General features: G+C 56.6%; 1 protein-coding gene across 3 annotated transcripts; it reads right to left on the bottom strand.

The window, feature by feature from the left end:
* Positions 1–309: 309 nt before the first annotated feature.
* On the bottom strand, positions 310–14558 carry LOC144341371 (uncharacterized). 3 transcript variants are annotated; one of them, XR_013418238.1, is made up of 3 exons: positions 11489–14558; positions 8463–11255; positions 310–7377 (listed from the first exon to the last, which is right to left on the bottom strand). XR_013418238.1 is itself a non-coding variant. In XM_078004546.1 (2 exons), the coding sequence occupies exons 1-2, from the start codon at positions 12233–12235 to the stop codon at positions 10860–10862; spliced, it is 1143 nt and encodes a 380-aa protein (XP_077860672.1). In that variant the 5' UTR covers positions 12236–14558; the 3' UTR covers positions 310–10859. The 3 variants fall into 2 exon arrangements, 2 of the variants coding, with proteins under 2 accessions (XP_077860672.1, XP_077860673.1); XM_078004546.1 differs by having other exon boundaries at positions 310–11255.
* Between the last annotated feature and the right edge of the window lie 431 nt (positions 14559–14989).

Here is a 14989-nt window from a genome sequence, read left to right as displayed (position 1 = left end):
TGCCGACAAGGGCTCTGATTCCCCACGAGGCCACACCAGGCCCTGGCCTCCCGCCCCAGGCTGGGGCTGACTCTGCAGGACACCCCACCCCCACCAGCCTTGGGGTCTCCGATGCTAAGGTAGGGGCTCGGCACCTGCAGTGGGCAAGGCCACCCGGGCACAGGTGCACAGGAGGAAGAACCTCTCGGGAGTCAGTGGAGGTCAGGCCCAGGAGCCAGAGGAGACGTGGGGACAGCAGGAGGGCCCGGGACAAAGGACCCACTGCTGCCTTGAAGCCAGAGGGGGCTTTGCGGAGCACACACCTGGGTGCAGACCCCACGGAGGCTGCACTGCTGATTTGCAGGTGACCTTATTGGGTGTAATCCCATGGCTCCCCCATCCACGCAGAATTCCAAACAAGGACGAAACACCTGATAAGAAACCAATTAAACCCTGTTTCTTCATCAGCTTTTATTTTACATGACAGGCAGAACCTAATCTCACAGAGGGGATGGGCGGGCCGCTTCTGTTCCCAGCACAGGAAAATGGGCAAGGGCTTTGAACTCCCGCTGGGGAGGTCCAGGTCCCAGGAAGGCCCTCTGGCCACACGGAGCGCTTATCTGCTGACGGCCTGGGGGCCATAGGCTGCCCAGGACAAGTCTGGGTAGCAGAGGGAAGGCGCTGGGGTGAGGCAGGAAGAGCTGGCACAGCTCTAGGGGTCACCAGGGACTAACGAGGTGGCTCCCTGCAGAGACCAGGTCCCCAAAAGTTGAGAACAGCCAGGCGGATACGTGGCGCCTTGTCGGTGCCACGCGCCCCCAGCATGCGGCCCGGGGGGTCTGGACTCTGTGCCTTCACGCTGCTGGCCTTGCTGGTGGGCAGAGCCCATCCCTGTGCACTTGTCGGCTGGGGCCCGGGGCCAGAGCCCCACGTTGCCCGGAACAGCAGCGGGATCCCGGTGGTCAGCCTGCAGTGGCTCCCTGTGCGGACCCCCTTCTTGGTGGCTGTGTGGACCCTGGTGGCCCTCTTCTCTCTGCTGGGTAAGTGCCTGTGCTGGCTCGGGGCTTCCGTGCCTGTTTGGCCTCCAGAAGGGGCGGCTCGGTCAGCAGGACTTCTCTGGTTTGGTTTCCCGATTCCTTGTGTGTTTTCAATCTTCTTTGAGTAAGCGCTGGCCCTCTTGTGGCGAGTGAACCACCAAGGCCACCGCTGGGCCTCCCTCCCCGATGCCCCTCAGAGACCCAGACGCCCTCAGCTCTCAGTCCACACGGCCGGCCAGCAGGGTCTGGAGGAGGGAGGCTGTGCCTGAAAACCTGTTGAGCCTCTGAAGGGACTTTGTGGTGAAATGGCCACCCAAGCCCATGCCGTCCAGGCTGCACTGCGCAGGCCCAAGGGACCCCATCGGCTGCCGTCAGAGAGGGACCCTGGGGCCTGGCCCCGCCTGGCTGTGCGCAGATGGCCACCAGAGGTTGTGATCCCGTGTAGGGGAGGCTCAGCCATTGCCTTGCAGCTCTTGGTACATTTGTTTCCAATTTTATTTTGAGTTTGCGGAGATTAATGTCAACCACTCACCACTCTCTAGTCCTAAGAAAGCCGCCCAGTAACTGCAGAGAAAATCATTCATCTCTCGGGGCAAATCAGATTTGGGGCTCGGTATCAACCTTAACAAAGAACTGATCGCCCAGCAAGGACTAAGATGAAGATAAACAAAGAGGGCATGACAGTTAGAGCTGATGCTGAGGACCTCTTCTTTACACAAAGAATTCACCCAGCTGGGACGTCCCTGTGGCACCAGCGTCTGCACTCAGGACTGTCGCCCGGGACCAGGGTGGGAGGAGGAAGGGGTTTGGGGGCTGAGGACCTGGCTCCAGCCCCACCTGGACACCGGGCGCCATGTGGTCTTTCTAAATGTTAGGACCACGGACCCTCAGGCAATGGTGGGTCAACCGGGAATGCGGGTCAGTGGGAGGGGCAGGTGTGGAAATGGAGGTGGGCGCTTTGCCATTGCAGAGACACCCACAGGCGAGCCTGTGCCATGCCTGAGGGGCCAAGGGCTGCTGAGATGATGGAGAGGAGAAATGGGAGAGCCGCAGGGGCAGGAAGCACCAGGAGGGCCAGGGGCCAGCAGCCGTAGGGCCGGCTCACGGCACTCAGGGAGCAGAAGGCCCCCCAAGGTGAGGTGGGTACAGGAGCTGCGGTGATGTGTCTGGGGTGTGAATAAGGGGCCAGGGGCCAGGCAGGTGGAGGACAGGACCCCTGGAGGGGCTCGGGGACCTGAGAAGCCAAGTTCAAGGGGGGCTCTGTGCACGTTTTGAAATTGCCAGTAACTGAGGTGTGGGTCGGAGGTGCGGGTCGACGTGGAGAGCTGCTTTGAGGCAGGAGCTGAAACCCTAGAGCGAGGAGGGGATGCCCCGTCACGGGCGCGGGGGCGGCTTGACGATGACCTAGGGTTTAGGGAAGAGGAAGGGAGGGTGGCCTGGAAGTGGTGAAGAGCTTCGAGATGGGGAACAGGGAAAGGCTGTGGCTTCCAGGAGGGTTGCAGCCAGAGGCAACGGCTTCAGGGCTGGGTGCGGTTAGGAGGCCCCGGGACTCCACTGTGAGAGGAGGATGGTGGGGCACACCCATGCTCAAGTATAGCCCTCTCCTTGACCCCGTAAGACAGGTGGAAGACTCACAGGGAAAAGGCCCCAGGAATCCCTGAACCATTGCTATGGGTGCGGCTGTTCAGACAACAGCAACTGCGGGAGGGGAGCACAAGGCTCCACCTGCAGCCATGCTGTCTCTGGGATGGACTCTCTGGGGGTCTGGCAGGGCTGCAGAGGCCTCCTGGCTGCTGGCAGAAGATAGCTGCAGCAACCTCGCTCCCAGGCCCCTCGGGGAGGCAGCCCCTCAGCCACAGGCGAGCGTTGCTGGGGTGCAGGCCTGCAGGGGCGGTGGCTGGAGGGCAGGTGGGCCAGGCGGGCACCGGTGCTGTCTCCTGGCTTCCCTGAGCCGTGGAGCCATGTCCTGCCTCCTGCCAGCCGCTGTGGGTTCCTGTTTATGGCCTACGGTGTGTGCGAGGGTCACTAGCAGCTGGGGTCGCTGGACGCTAGGCGTGTGAGCCTTGGACCTGAGTAGATCCTGCCCAGCTCGAGGAGGGTCACCGATTCCCGTCCTCGGTGTGAGAGCCTCCATGCCAGGCTGCACGCTGCTCTTGGTGCCAGCAGGTCTGAACTGTGGGTATTCTACGGTGTCTCGTGGGTTTTAGGTTTTAGTTTCCGTCTTCCCATCGCTAATGAACCCATTCTCGTCTTTACGGATGTTCCTGTGACTTGCCCGCTTGAGTCTTCCGTCCACTTCTCTCTCTCTCTGTTCTTGGTGTTCTCTGCGTGGCCTGGGCACTCGCTGCCCTCCGGTGCCGTGGCCCAGTCATTGTTCTTGGCGTTCTCTGCGTGGCCTGGGCACTCACTGCCCTCCAGTGCCGTGGCCGTCATGCGCCTTCCCTGACTCTCACTCAACTTTCACTCCCATAAAATCATGTCTTTTGGTTAAACAGGGTTTCTTACTTTTAACGAAATCAAATTCATCAACCTTTTCCTTTGTGGTAATGTAATTTGTGTCCTATCTGAGAAATCTTCCTACCTGGGCGCCTGCTCCTTTTTCCTGTGTAGACACTCAGTGGTGCCAGCACACTCAGTTTGAAAAGGCGGCCCTTCCCAGGACTCTCTGTTAAGAGTCTTTGTTACAAACCCTGTGTCCACATGCCCGTGGGCCTCCTGGAGGGTTCTCTGTTCTCTTCAGTTCTCGACTCATCTAACCTCATGCCAGCGTGGGACGGTCTCCACACCGTGGTTTTACAAGGTGCAGTGCCAGGCAGGCCACACTCCCCTGCCTCCCTGTCTACAAGGATGTTCGGGGCGTTCAGGGACTTTGGTCTGTCTCCATCAGGTCCGGGATGAGTTTGCAAAAAATCGGTTGGGATTGCATGGAATCAATAGCAGAACATATTTTTACAGTGTTGAGTCTTCCAACCCAGGAACGTGCCGTCTGAGCTCATTTTGAGGGCAAAGCACAGCCCTTGCCATAAGGGGAGGGTTCGCTGGCTGATCAGGCATTAGGCACCTCCCATTCCTCACAGGCATTAGGATGCTTCGTCTTCGGAGGCTCGGGTTAGGCCTCTGCGTGAGCCGGTGGACACTCAGCAGTGGCAATGCCAGCTCAGCCCTGGCGGGGGCGTTGCCCGGCCACATGTCACCCCCATCCCAACACCCAGCCGCTTTGCTGATGGCTCACTGAGCAAGCTGTGATGGGCGTCTGGTCTCCTTGACAACGGACGGATCCTCTGCTGTGGGGTCCTCTGGGGGCTGCGGAGCGACGCACAGGCCTCAGTGTTCTGTGCTCGGTCCGGTGGGTCCCCGACCCCCAGACGCCACCTCATCCACGTTTCCAGGACTGTTCTTTTCAAGTACGTGAATGTCTGGCTCATAAACCCTTACCTGTGTATTTATCAATAAATTCTATCTAGCCCCAAAGGCAAGATTGTATTTGTACTGATTCACAGCAAGGTTTTAAATACAAATCCCACAATGATTTGTTGCTCCTTTACAGACTAAAATGTAACTATAGCCTCAGCTAGGACTAGCTCTAGCCTAACTCCTGATTAAACACATTTTAAGCCCTTTTTAAAAATCAGGTTTTGCGGATGAATTCTGGAAGGACATGAACACTTGAACCATAGCAGTTATAGCTAGAAAATGTTTTCTTCCTTAATCGTGTTAAGACCTCCCACAGTACTGACAAAGAACTTAAAATTTCAAAAACTTTCTTAAGACGAATTTCTCTAGCTTTTTATTATTATTATTATGAGCTAACTATGAGATCTTATCACAACAATTGCTCCCACCCAGTCCCTGATGAGTCAGAGCCTGCGCTGGACGCTGCCGCCCCAGGATCTCTCGCGTCCTTAGGGATCCAGGCACGGCTCCGCTGCTGCCCCAGACCTGGGATGGCCCTGGGCCTGCAGCTCACCCAATGCTCCCAGCACGCTGGGACCCCTCTGAGCTCCCCCAGGCCTGCCCAGGGGCAAGACGCCTGAGGGAGCCCAGCAGCTGCACCCCACAGGCAGCTGAAGCTGTTAGGGTTCCCATGCCCACACCATCTGCCAAACTGGGTGTTCATCATTTTCGTCTTTTCCACACTTTTGAATAAATTCCTGAGCAGCACATGATGCTGTTCTTGTGTGATTTAAAACACTTTTTCAACAATGTGCTGAATGTATCTTCTTCAGTTTTCCTTCGGACTGAACAATTCCTTCGGATTGTTCAATGCAGCCTTTTAAAATTCCACTAATTACTTTCCACTAATCACGCTATTGCGTGACCTCTACACTACTTACTGTCCCGTTAGTTAACACTTAAGCTGTTCTCAATCTTTGGTTATTACAGACAATGCTGCATGAGGTTTGTAAATGTCTCCTTGTGCACATGGGTGTTGTACGTGCATGGATATTGTGCAGGCTTAGGTACTGTACATGCAGGGGAATTGTATATGCATGCACATTATATACGCATGGATATTGTACATGCGTGGAAATTGTACACGTATGTGCATCCAATTCTTGGACATTGTTATGGGCTAAATCATGTCCCCCAAAAATTCCTGTGTTGGAATCCTAACCCCCAGAACCTCACAGAATGTGACTATATTTGGAGATGGGGTCTTTGCAGATATAACTAAGTTACTTGAGGGTGGGCCCTAATCCAGTCCAACCCATGTCCTTATAAGAAGAGGAGATGAGGATACAGGCACACAGAGAGGGACGGCCCTGTGAGGATGCAGGGAAAAGGTGCCGTCTGCAAGCCCAGGAGAGGCCTCAGGAGGAACCAACCCTGCTGCACCTCAGTCTTGGACTCTACCCTCCAGAATTGGGAGGAAATAAACTTTGGTGGTGTCAAGCACCCGGCCTGTGGTACTTTGTCAGGAAGGAGTGCCAGGCTGCAGAAGGCATGCCCTTCAGTGCAGTGAGATTGCCAGGCCCTCCTCAAACCAGCTGTGACTGTTCACCCCCATCGGCCCCTTTTACTTCATATTCTTGCCCATGTTTTAGTCTTTTTAGATTTTCAAATGTTTTCCAATATGATGAGTCTGAAGTGGTGGCTCGTTAGGTGAGTTTTGCAGTTTATTATGGGGTTTTCCATTAGACACCGAAACCAGAGAGAATAAGATTGTGGCCCCTAAGGCCCCTCACTTCCCACTGGGATCTCCAGGCCAGCTTTGCTTTCTCCATTGACTCCAGTCTCTCTCCCTCCCTGTTTTGTGCCACTACCTGTGACAGTGTTGGGGATGCCTATCCCGTGTCCCCATGGACCGAGGCGATACACTGGCTGTGACGGTGTTGGGGACGCCTGTCCCGTGTCCCCATGGACCGAGGCGATACACTGGCTGTGACGGTGTTGGGGACGCCTATCCCATGTCCCCATGGACCGAGGCGACACACTGGCTGTGACGGTGTTGGGGACGCCTGTCCCGTGTCCCCATGGACCGAGGCGACACACTGGCTGTGACGGTGTTGGGGACGCCTGTCCCGTGTCCCCATGGACCGAGGCGACACACTGGCTGTGACGGTGTTGGGGACGCCTGTCCCGTGTCCCCATGGACCGAGGCGACACACTGGCTGTGACGGTGTTGGGGACGCCTGTCCCGTGTCCCCATGGACCGAGGCGACACACTGGCTGTGACGGTGTTGGGGACGCCTATCCCGTGTCCCCATGGACCGAGGCGACACACTGGCTGTGACGGTGTTGGGGACGCCTGTCCCGTGTCCCCATGGACCGAGGCGACACACTGGCTGTGACGGTGTTGGGGACGCCTGTCCCGTGTCCCCATGGACCGAGGCGACACACTGGCTGTGACGGTGTTGGGGACGCCTGTCCCGTGTCCCCATGGACCGAGGCGACACACTGGCTGTGACGGTGTTGGGGACGCCTATCTCGTGTCCCCATGGACCGAGGCGACACACTGGCTGTGACGGTGTTGGGGACGCCTGTCCCGTGTCCCCATGGACCGAGGCGACACACTGGCTGTGACGGTGTTGGGGACGCCTGTCCCGTGTCCCCATGGACTGAGGTGCTGCTTTACGGCATGACGTCACCCACTGTCTGGCCCCTCGGCAGGCTCTTCTCTGCGCTTTCACCTGGGGCTGTTTCCTTCAGCCTAAGAATGCCCTAGTTATGTCTTGTGGTACGGATCTGCCTTGGCTTATCCGAAAATGCCTTTACTTCTCCTTCGTGTCTGGGGTGCTTCCGTGAGCACAGGACTGCGGGCTGGCAGCTTTCTCTCCTTTCCCCACTGCTGAGATGCTGTTCAATCTTCTTCAGGCTCCTATGGTTTCATTGAAAGTCAGCTGTGAATCCTTCGTTGCTTCTTTGAAGATAAGTTCCAAAAACAATTTATAAATGTAATAGAATTCCAATCAGAATCCCAATAGGATTTTTTCAAATAGAAATGAACAGGCTGGTCCTGAATTTTACAAGGAGGCATAAACGATCAAGAACGGCCAGGATGAGTGTGCGAAGAGCACACCAGATGCCAAGACTTATTATCAACCATTTATTAAGACAGTGTTACGTTGGCTCAGGCATTGGCAAACAACATCATATTCTTTCTTCAAACAAAAAATGTGGGTTGCTTGTCTTTTTCATATTGATTTACAGAGTTTTGTTTTTCTGCATACAATTTTTTGTAAGTTTTATGAGCGGCAAATGCCTTCTGGTCAAGATCTTTTTTTCTCTCATTTTTACAGTATGCTTTCTTAAAGAGAAGTGTTGAAAGCTGGAAAGTAATTTACTGTTAGACCTATCCTTTCAGTTTTTAACTTTTTATTGATGGTATTTTTCAGCTATTCCTCCTCCCCTGGAGATTACATGGGTGATACTTGTTATTGTCTTAGCAAACTTGTATGCTTTTAGCCAGTGAATTATAAGCTATTGGGTAATATTTAAAGTGTGTGAAATAACACCTCATCCTGGGAGGGGTCACCTTGTTGCTTAAAGGCCCCTGGACCAGCTCTGCCCAGAGTAAGAGCTCAGTGTCTTGTTATCAGGGACAGAGAGGACCCTCCAGTCACACACTGCACCCATCACTTGGGTCACAGAGGTGGCCCAGGGCTGTCCCGTCACCTGTAAAATAGTGCAGGAGCAGCACCTGCTTCACCGGGCGTGCTGCAAGCAAGTGGACGCAGCACTCTGGGAACCCAGCCCTGCACGCGCAGCACCCCCTGGGGTTGTTCTTCTTGTGGGGCAGGCACACAAGAGTCTGGAGTCCTCCAACCCAGCCCGGGGCTGCTGGGGCCACATGGAAATGTAGCTGTGCACCTCTGCAGGGGCCTGTGTTGGCGCCATCCCGTCATCCGTGTGGGGAGGGACCTGGCACCCACCAGCCATGCATGTGCAGCCTGGCACCACTGGCTGGGGCATCTCCACCCTGCCCCGCCTGCCTAGTGTTCTCACCTCTCAGGAGCGGACACACCCGGGCTCTCTTCCATCTGGGAGAGGACTCCGTCCCGGGGACTGGTCTGCAGGGCCTCTGGGCAGCTGGTACATTTTCTTCATGTACCAAAACACTGAGCACAAGTGTTTGCTTCCCTCCTGTCTTTCCCTTTGAACTGGCGAAAGGCCCACGGCACAGCCACAGCCGCGATGCTGGGAAGGGACTCCAAGGACCATTGTCTTGCTGATGGGGAAACTGAGGGCCCTGAGTCTGCTTCCCCAGACCCCAGAGAGGAAGAACTGGGGTTCAAGAACAGGGCTTCCGTCCCCGGGTTTGGGGACCCCGTCTGGAGTCTTATGCTCATGCCGCCTTTCTTCTGGGGTCACTCAGAGACCCTGGACCTACAGCTGGGATGGCTTTCTCCCCTTTCTGGAACCTCACAGATGAGCAGAGAATACATTTTTTTTCAAATAATTATCGTACCTTGTAAAAGAGCCTGGTGAAAACAAAAATGAACAATGTCCCTTAAACAGAGGTTTGGGCAGGAAGGAAACACGCCCTGCACATCCAGGGTTTGTAGAAGACGACACATCGCCTCGTGTCCTGGCCACAAGACTCCTCCCCAGGCTGCGTGCGCTGCGGGGCCAGCCGGGGGCCGCTCCACCCAGACCTCGAGTTTCTGCCACAGGAAGGTGCAGGGCGGCAGGCCGAGGCGGAGAGACCCGAACATCAACCGAAGCAGCTCGTGTCACGGTAGAAACCCGGACAGCTGACAGGTCAGCCAAGGATCGAGGAATGGCTAAATAAGCCCAGTACCTTCCAGAACGTTCCTGCCTCAGAAGATTATACAGCCAGTGAGGTAGACAGATGGTAGATAAACATAGAGATGAAGAGACATAGAGATAGAGAGAGAGGCAGATATACGTAAAGATGAAGATACGGGTGATTCATGGATACAGAAATCAAGACGGATGATAGACCGATGGGTAAATGGACAGATGAATAGATGATAGATGGACAGACAGGAGGGAAACTGGTTGGGAGATGATCAGGTAAGTGGTCGATAGAGGGAGGTAAACAGACAGAGGACAGACACGGACAGATGGATACAGACAGGTGATAGACGATAGATGATTGACAGAAAGGTGGGGCAGAGAGAGATGGCTGGACGTAGAGGGCAGGCAGTTCTGGGCAAGGCCTTGCAGGGCAGACCCCACGTGGGCACTGCCTCCTGGGGAGACTATAGATGTGATCCGTGAGAGCCCAGTGACCCTTAAAGGATGTTCACAGTCTTACAGTCTTAATAACTGCATGAGAAAATGAGATGGCCGTGTTAATAAGCAAAACAAGCAGCTTAAGAAGCTGGACAGGCCAGGCACGGTGGCTCAGGCCTGTAATTCAGCACTTTGGGAGGCCAAGGCGGGCAGATCAGGAGGTCAGGAGATTGAGACCATCCTGGCCAACATGGTGAAACCCTGTCTGTACTAAAAATACAAAAATTAGGTGGGTGTGGTGGTGCACACCTGTAGTCCCAGCTACTCAGGAGGCTGAGACAGGAGAATCGCTTGAACCTGGGAGGCAAAGGTTGCAGTGAGCCAAGATCGTGCCATTGCACTCCAGACTGGGCAACAGAGTGAGACACTGTCTCAAAAAAAAAAAAGAAGCTGGACAAGGCCAGGCATGATGGCTCACACCTGGAATCCCAGCACCTTAGGAGGCCAAGGTGGGAGGATCGTTTGAGGCCAGGAGTTTAAGACCAGCCTGAGCAACATGGCGAAACCATGTCTCTACAAAATAAATAATAAGAAGAATTAGCCAGGCGTGGTGGCATATGCCTGTGGTCCCAGCTACTGGGGAGGCTGAGGTGGGAGGATGGCTTGAGCTCAGGGTGGTCGAGGCTGCAGTGAGCTGAGATTGTAGCACGGCACTCCAGCCTGGGTGACAGAGCAAGACCCTGTCTCAAAAAAAAAAAAAAAAAAAAATGCTAGACAAAGGACAGGAAATGCCAACCCACAGAGGAGTAATAAATATTCCACCAATTAAAATGCACCACGTGGTGGCCCCGCAGAGGAAGAGATCTCTGACTGCTGTGCTCCCTGAGGCTCAGGACGGTGAGAATCAGTGGAGCCTCATGGAGCCTCGCTGGTTTTTGAAATAATGAAACAGACGACATGACACGCTGGCATGAAAAAGGAGAAGCACAAATGGTTGATGCTGGAAACAAAAATGGGAGCGAAGGGACCCGGCAGAAACTCAGTATCTCCGTGTGTGTGTCCTGCATGCATAACTCATGTACAGATGCACATATATGTGTGCACACACACAAAACGAACAATTTCCTCGCAAAATATAAGCTGTCAATCAAGAAGACGTGAAATCCAAACCGTTTTATAACCACCGAAGAATGGGATCTGTTATTAAAATCCTGCCACCCTCCAAGGAAACAAAGCCCCTCCTGAATCGTGTTTATAGCCGCGGTGGCCCATCCTCCATGAGAACCACCAGAAAAGGGGCTGGAAAGGCAAAAGCCTGCTCAGCGTCCAGGGCGCTGGAGGAAACAGACTAGAGGTGAAGCCGCGTCCAGGCTGCCAAACACTCAGCACCTCTGTGGGCCTTTGAGTCCTTGGTCCCTGACTCACACCCTGAAAGTGGCAGGAGAACCAGAAAGGTCTGCACTCTCCAGGACCCAGGCCACAGGGTTCGCCACCATCCTGCCCAGACCAGGCCTTGTGACTCAGTGTGCCCCACGGTCCAGCAGCAACGGTGTCCCAGGAGCTGTGGGAAGTGCAGAGTCCCAGGCCCACCTGGCCCTGCTGGGATTTAATATTTAAATAAGATTAAATAAATATTTAAATTTAATATTTAAATAAGATCCCTGGGGTTCAGGGCATACGGTATTTGATTATCACTGGATTTAGGGGTCTGCCCAGGCCAGCTCACTGCCAGACGGAGAGGAAATTCTTTTCCAAGGAAGGTAAAATCACTCAGACCTCTCAAACCAACCCCCATTTACTACAGAAAGGGCCCTCATGACTCCTGCACTTACCATCATGGGTGGCAATGCAGGTTGTCCAAGCAGTGTGGTGGTCTGGGCAGTGTGGTGGTCCAGGCAGGGTGAGTGGTCTGGGCAGTGTGGTGGTCCAGGCAGGGTGAGTGGTTCGGGCAGTGTGGTGGTCTGGGCAGTGTGGTGGTCTAGGCAGGGTGAGTGGTCTGGGCAGTGTGGTGGTCCAGGCAGGGTGAGTGGTCCGGACAGTGTGTTGGTCTGGGCAGATGAGTGGTCCAGGCAGTGTGGTGGTTCGGGCAGTGTGGTAGTCTGGGCGGGTGACTGGTCGAGACAGTGTGGTGGTCCAGATAGTGTGGTGGTCCGGGCAGGGTGAGTGGTCCAGGCAGTGTGGTGGTCCAGGCAGGGTGAGTGGTCCGGGCAGTGTGGTGGTCCAGGCAGGGTGAGTGGTCCGGGCAGTGTGGTGGTCCGGGCAGGGTGAGTGGTCCAGGCAGTGTGCTGGTCTGGGCAGATGAATGGTCCAGGCAGTGTGGTGATTTGGGCAGTGTGGTAGTCTGGGCGGGTGACTGGTCCAGACAGTGTGGTGGTCCAGACAGTGTGGTGCCCCAGGCAGGGTGAGTGTCCAGGCAGTGTGGTGGTCCGGGCAGAGTGAGTGGTCCAGGCAGTGTGGTGGTCCGGGCAGTGTGGTGGTCTGTGTAGGGTGTTGGTCCAGGTAGGGTGGTGAGCCTGGCAGGGTGAGTGATCTGAACAGTGTTTCGTCTGGGGCAGAGGTGAAGGTGCTGGCAGAGACATCAAGCTCCGTCCATTTTCCTGGCAGTGCTGTTGAGTACGGCTAGAGGATCCGAGGGTGTGGTTTGACCGACCTCAGTGGGACCTTGATTGCTGGGTGTTGTCCAGAAACCCGCGGCTCCTCCCACTGGCCTTGACCTTGGCTGGGCTGGGGGTTGCTGGGCGGCGGGGGCAGGCGGTCACGTCTGCTGGGCTGGGGGTTGCTGGGCGGCGGGGGCAGGCGGTCACGTCTGCTGGGCTGGGGGTTGCTGGGCGGCGGGGGCAGGCGGTCACGTCTGCACACAGGTCCACCCTCGCCACTGCTGTCCTCACTGGATTCTGCACAGCCGAGGACTTCACAGCCCTGACCGCTGCCCTGTATCTCAGTGACGTGATGTGCTCATGTTGGTTTTTCCTGTCTTTTTTTAGACTTAATCAGAAATAAGGTAGAAGGTCAGAGTCCGCAGCAGAGAGGCACAGAGGGGAACGGCAGCTCCTTGGGTCCCACGGGGCTGCTGCCTGCTCCTTGGCGGGACGGCGGAGGCCCAGAGTGGCACAGACCGCCTTTACCGAGGGCAGAAGGAGGCAGCCCCGGGGCGTGAGGGCCACCCCTGCTGATGCTACCCTGCGCCCACAGGGCCAAGCTCCAGAGACGTGGAAGTCCTGCCCTGGCAGAGCAGCCTCCAGAGGCCAAGACCCCGGCCTGGCACCCCAGGCTGGGCACAGCGAGGAGAGAGACTTCGACACTCTGCATTAAGATGGTAGCTCGTGGCTGGGCACGGTGGCTCATGCCTGTAATCCCAGCACTTTTGGAGGCCGAGGCAGGCAGATCACGAGGTCAGGAAATTAAGATCATCTGGTTAACATGGTGAAACCCCGTCTCTATTAAAAATACAAAAAACTAGCCGGGCGTGGTGGCAGGCGCCTGTAGTCCTAGCTACTCAGGAGGCTGAGGCAGGAGAATGGCGTGAACCCGGGAGGCGGAGCTTGCAGTGAGCCGAGATCGTGCCACTGCACTCCAGCCTGGGCGACAGAGCGAGACTCCGTCTCAAAAAAAAAAAAAAGAAAAAAGATGGTAGCTCGTGAGCCGACACTTTTCCGCTCCCCTCACCCGCCTGTGCTGCGTCTCAGCATTCCTTAGGCTCTCCCCTCGGGGGACTCACATGTCCAGGGTGTAGAAACACCTAGAAAGGCCCTGACTCAGCCAGAATGTCCGGCTGACCCGTCATCTTCCAGGGAAGCCGTGGATCTGGTGGCTGCAGCCCAGCCCCGTCCTCACCATCCAGGCCTGCCTGGAACCCAGTGGCTGTCAGGCCAGCCGAGACCAGAAGCACATGTGGATCCAAGGCCCCGCTGCAGTCTGCAGAGTTGCAGCTCTGGGCGCTGAGCCCTCACAAGCCTTGCTTGTCACCTCCTCCCAGTGCTACCAGCCAGACCCCAAGGGCCCAGGACCCTCCGTGTACCCATCCCCACATCTCGGCCCACCCCTCCCTGGCAGTCCCAGCACCCCGGATGGAAGAAGGTGCACCCTGGGTCAGGCTTCGGCCCCTCCGAACCCCCGTCCATTTCTGGCTGTTTTTCACTGCCGTCTGCCTGCCTGTGCTGTTCTCTTCACGCCGGCCTTTGGTACGGGAGGGAGCCACCCATGGCCCACACTGCAACTCCTGCGACCTCCGCGCAGCCCAGTATGGACACGCACCTGGATTTTGTTTGTACTCAGGAGAGGCTCTGCATTTTAACTACCTTGCACGCAGCCGGTTTCTTTTCTAAAGGGAGCCTGTGTGCGCACAGGCATTCCAGGGAGCGTGACTGTCGACTTCACCCTTGTGTTCGAGTCCCCGTCAGGTTCTGGCGCACAGAGGTTTATGGGGGGGGCTCGAGGGACTCACACCTGAGGGCAGGGCTGGGCAGTGGTGATGGGCACTCTGGAGCCCATCACCCCCTTGGTGTCAAGGCCCAGGGCTTGACGTGCCCACTATGGGCCAGCTGGTGGTCAGGCTCCTCCCCCAGCGGGTGCCGGGCTACCCTCCTGAGGGCAGAAGCAACTGTTAAGAGCCTCATCTCCGCAGTGTCAGCCACCAGCCCTCCCCAGCTGTGGAACAGGGGTTGGTCCCCATGGGGAGGGGTCCTGAGCGGCCCCACCACACCCTGAACCACCTGAGCTTGTGGCTGCGTGGAACATTCACAGGACTGCAGTGTGAGGAGGCGGCACCAGTCGGGGCGCCGGTGAGGAAGTCGAGGCTGCTCTGCAGTTAACCAGCCTCAGCGAGGTCATGGGGCAAGGAAGCCACCCTGTGACCTCAGAAACCCAGGTTCATCCCGTGACCCACCCCCCATTCATCCCATGCCCCGGCCCCCACCCCCCGGTTCATCCCGTGCCCCGGCCCCCACCCCCGGTTCATCCCGTGACCCACCCCCCCATTCATCCCGTGACCCAGCCCCCACCCCCTGTTCATCCCGTGACCCATTCCCCCATTCATCCCCTGCCACGGCCCCCACCCCCAGTTCATCCCGTGACCCATCCCCCCATTCATCCCCTGCCACGGCCCCCACCCCCAGTTCATCCCGTGACCCATCCCCCATTCATCCCGTGACCCGCCCCCCCAGCCCCGGTTCATCCCGTGACCCAGCCCCCACCCCCGGTTCATCCCGTGACCCACCCCCCCACCCCCGGTTCATCCCGTGACCCACCCCCCCACCCCCGCTTCATCCCGTGACCCACCCCCCCACCCCCGCTTCATCCCGTGACCCACCCCCCCACCCCCGCTTCATCCCGTG

This window comes from Macaca mulatta, chromosome 6 (assembly GCF_049350105.2).
Source record: "Macaca mulatta isolate MMU2019108-1 chromosome 6, T2T-MMU8v2.0, whole genome shotgun sequence".
In the NCBI taxonomy this organism is placed as follows: Eukaryota; Metazoa; Chordata; class Mammalia; order Primates; family Cercopithecidae; genus Macaca; species Macaca mulatta.
This window is presented reverse-complemented; position numbering and strand designations above follow the sequence as displayed.

Bases quoted from the DNA above. Each gene is read 5' to 3' on its own strand.
- LOC144341371 (XM_078004546.1), bottom strand. From the start codon at position 12,235: ATGTCTCTGCCAGCACCTTCACCTCTGCCCCAGACGAAACACTGTTCA. The intron at 11,256-11,488 runs GTAAGTGCAGGA...ATTAAATCCCAG, and splicing joins CTGCATTGCCACCCATGATG to CAGGGCCAGGTGGGCCTGGG.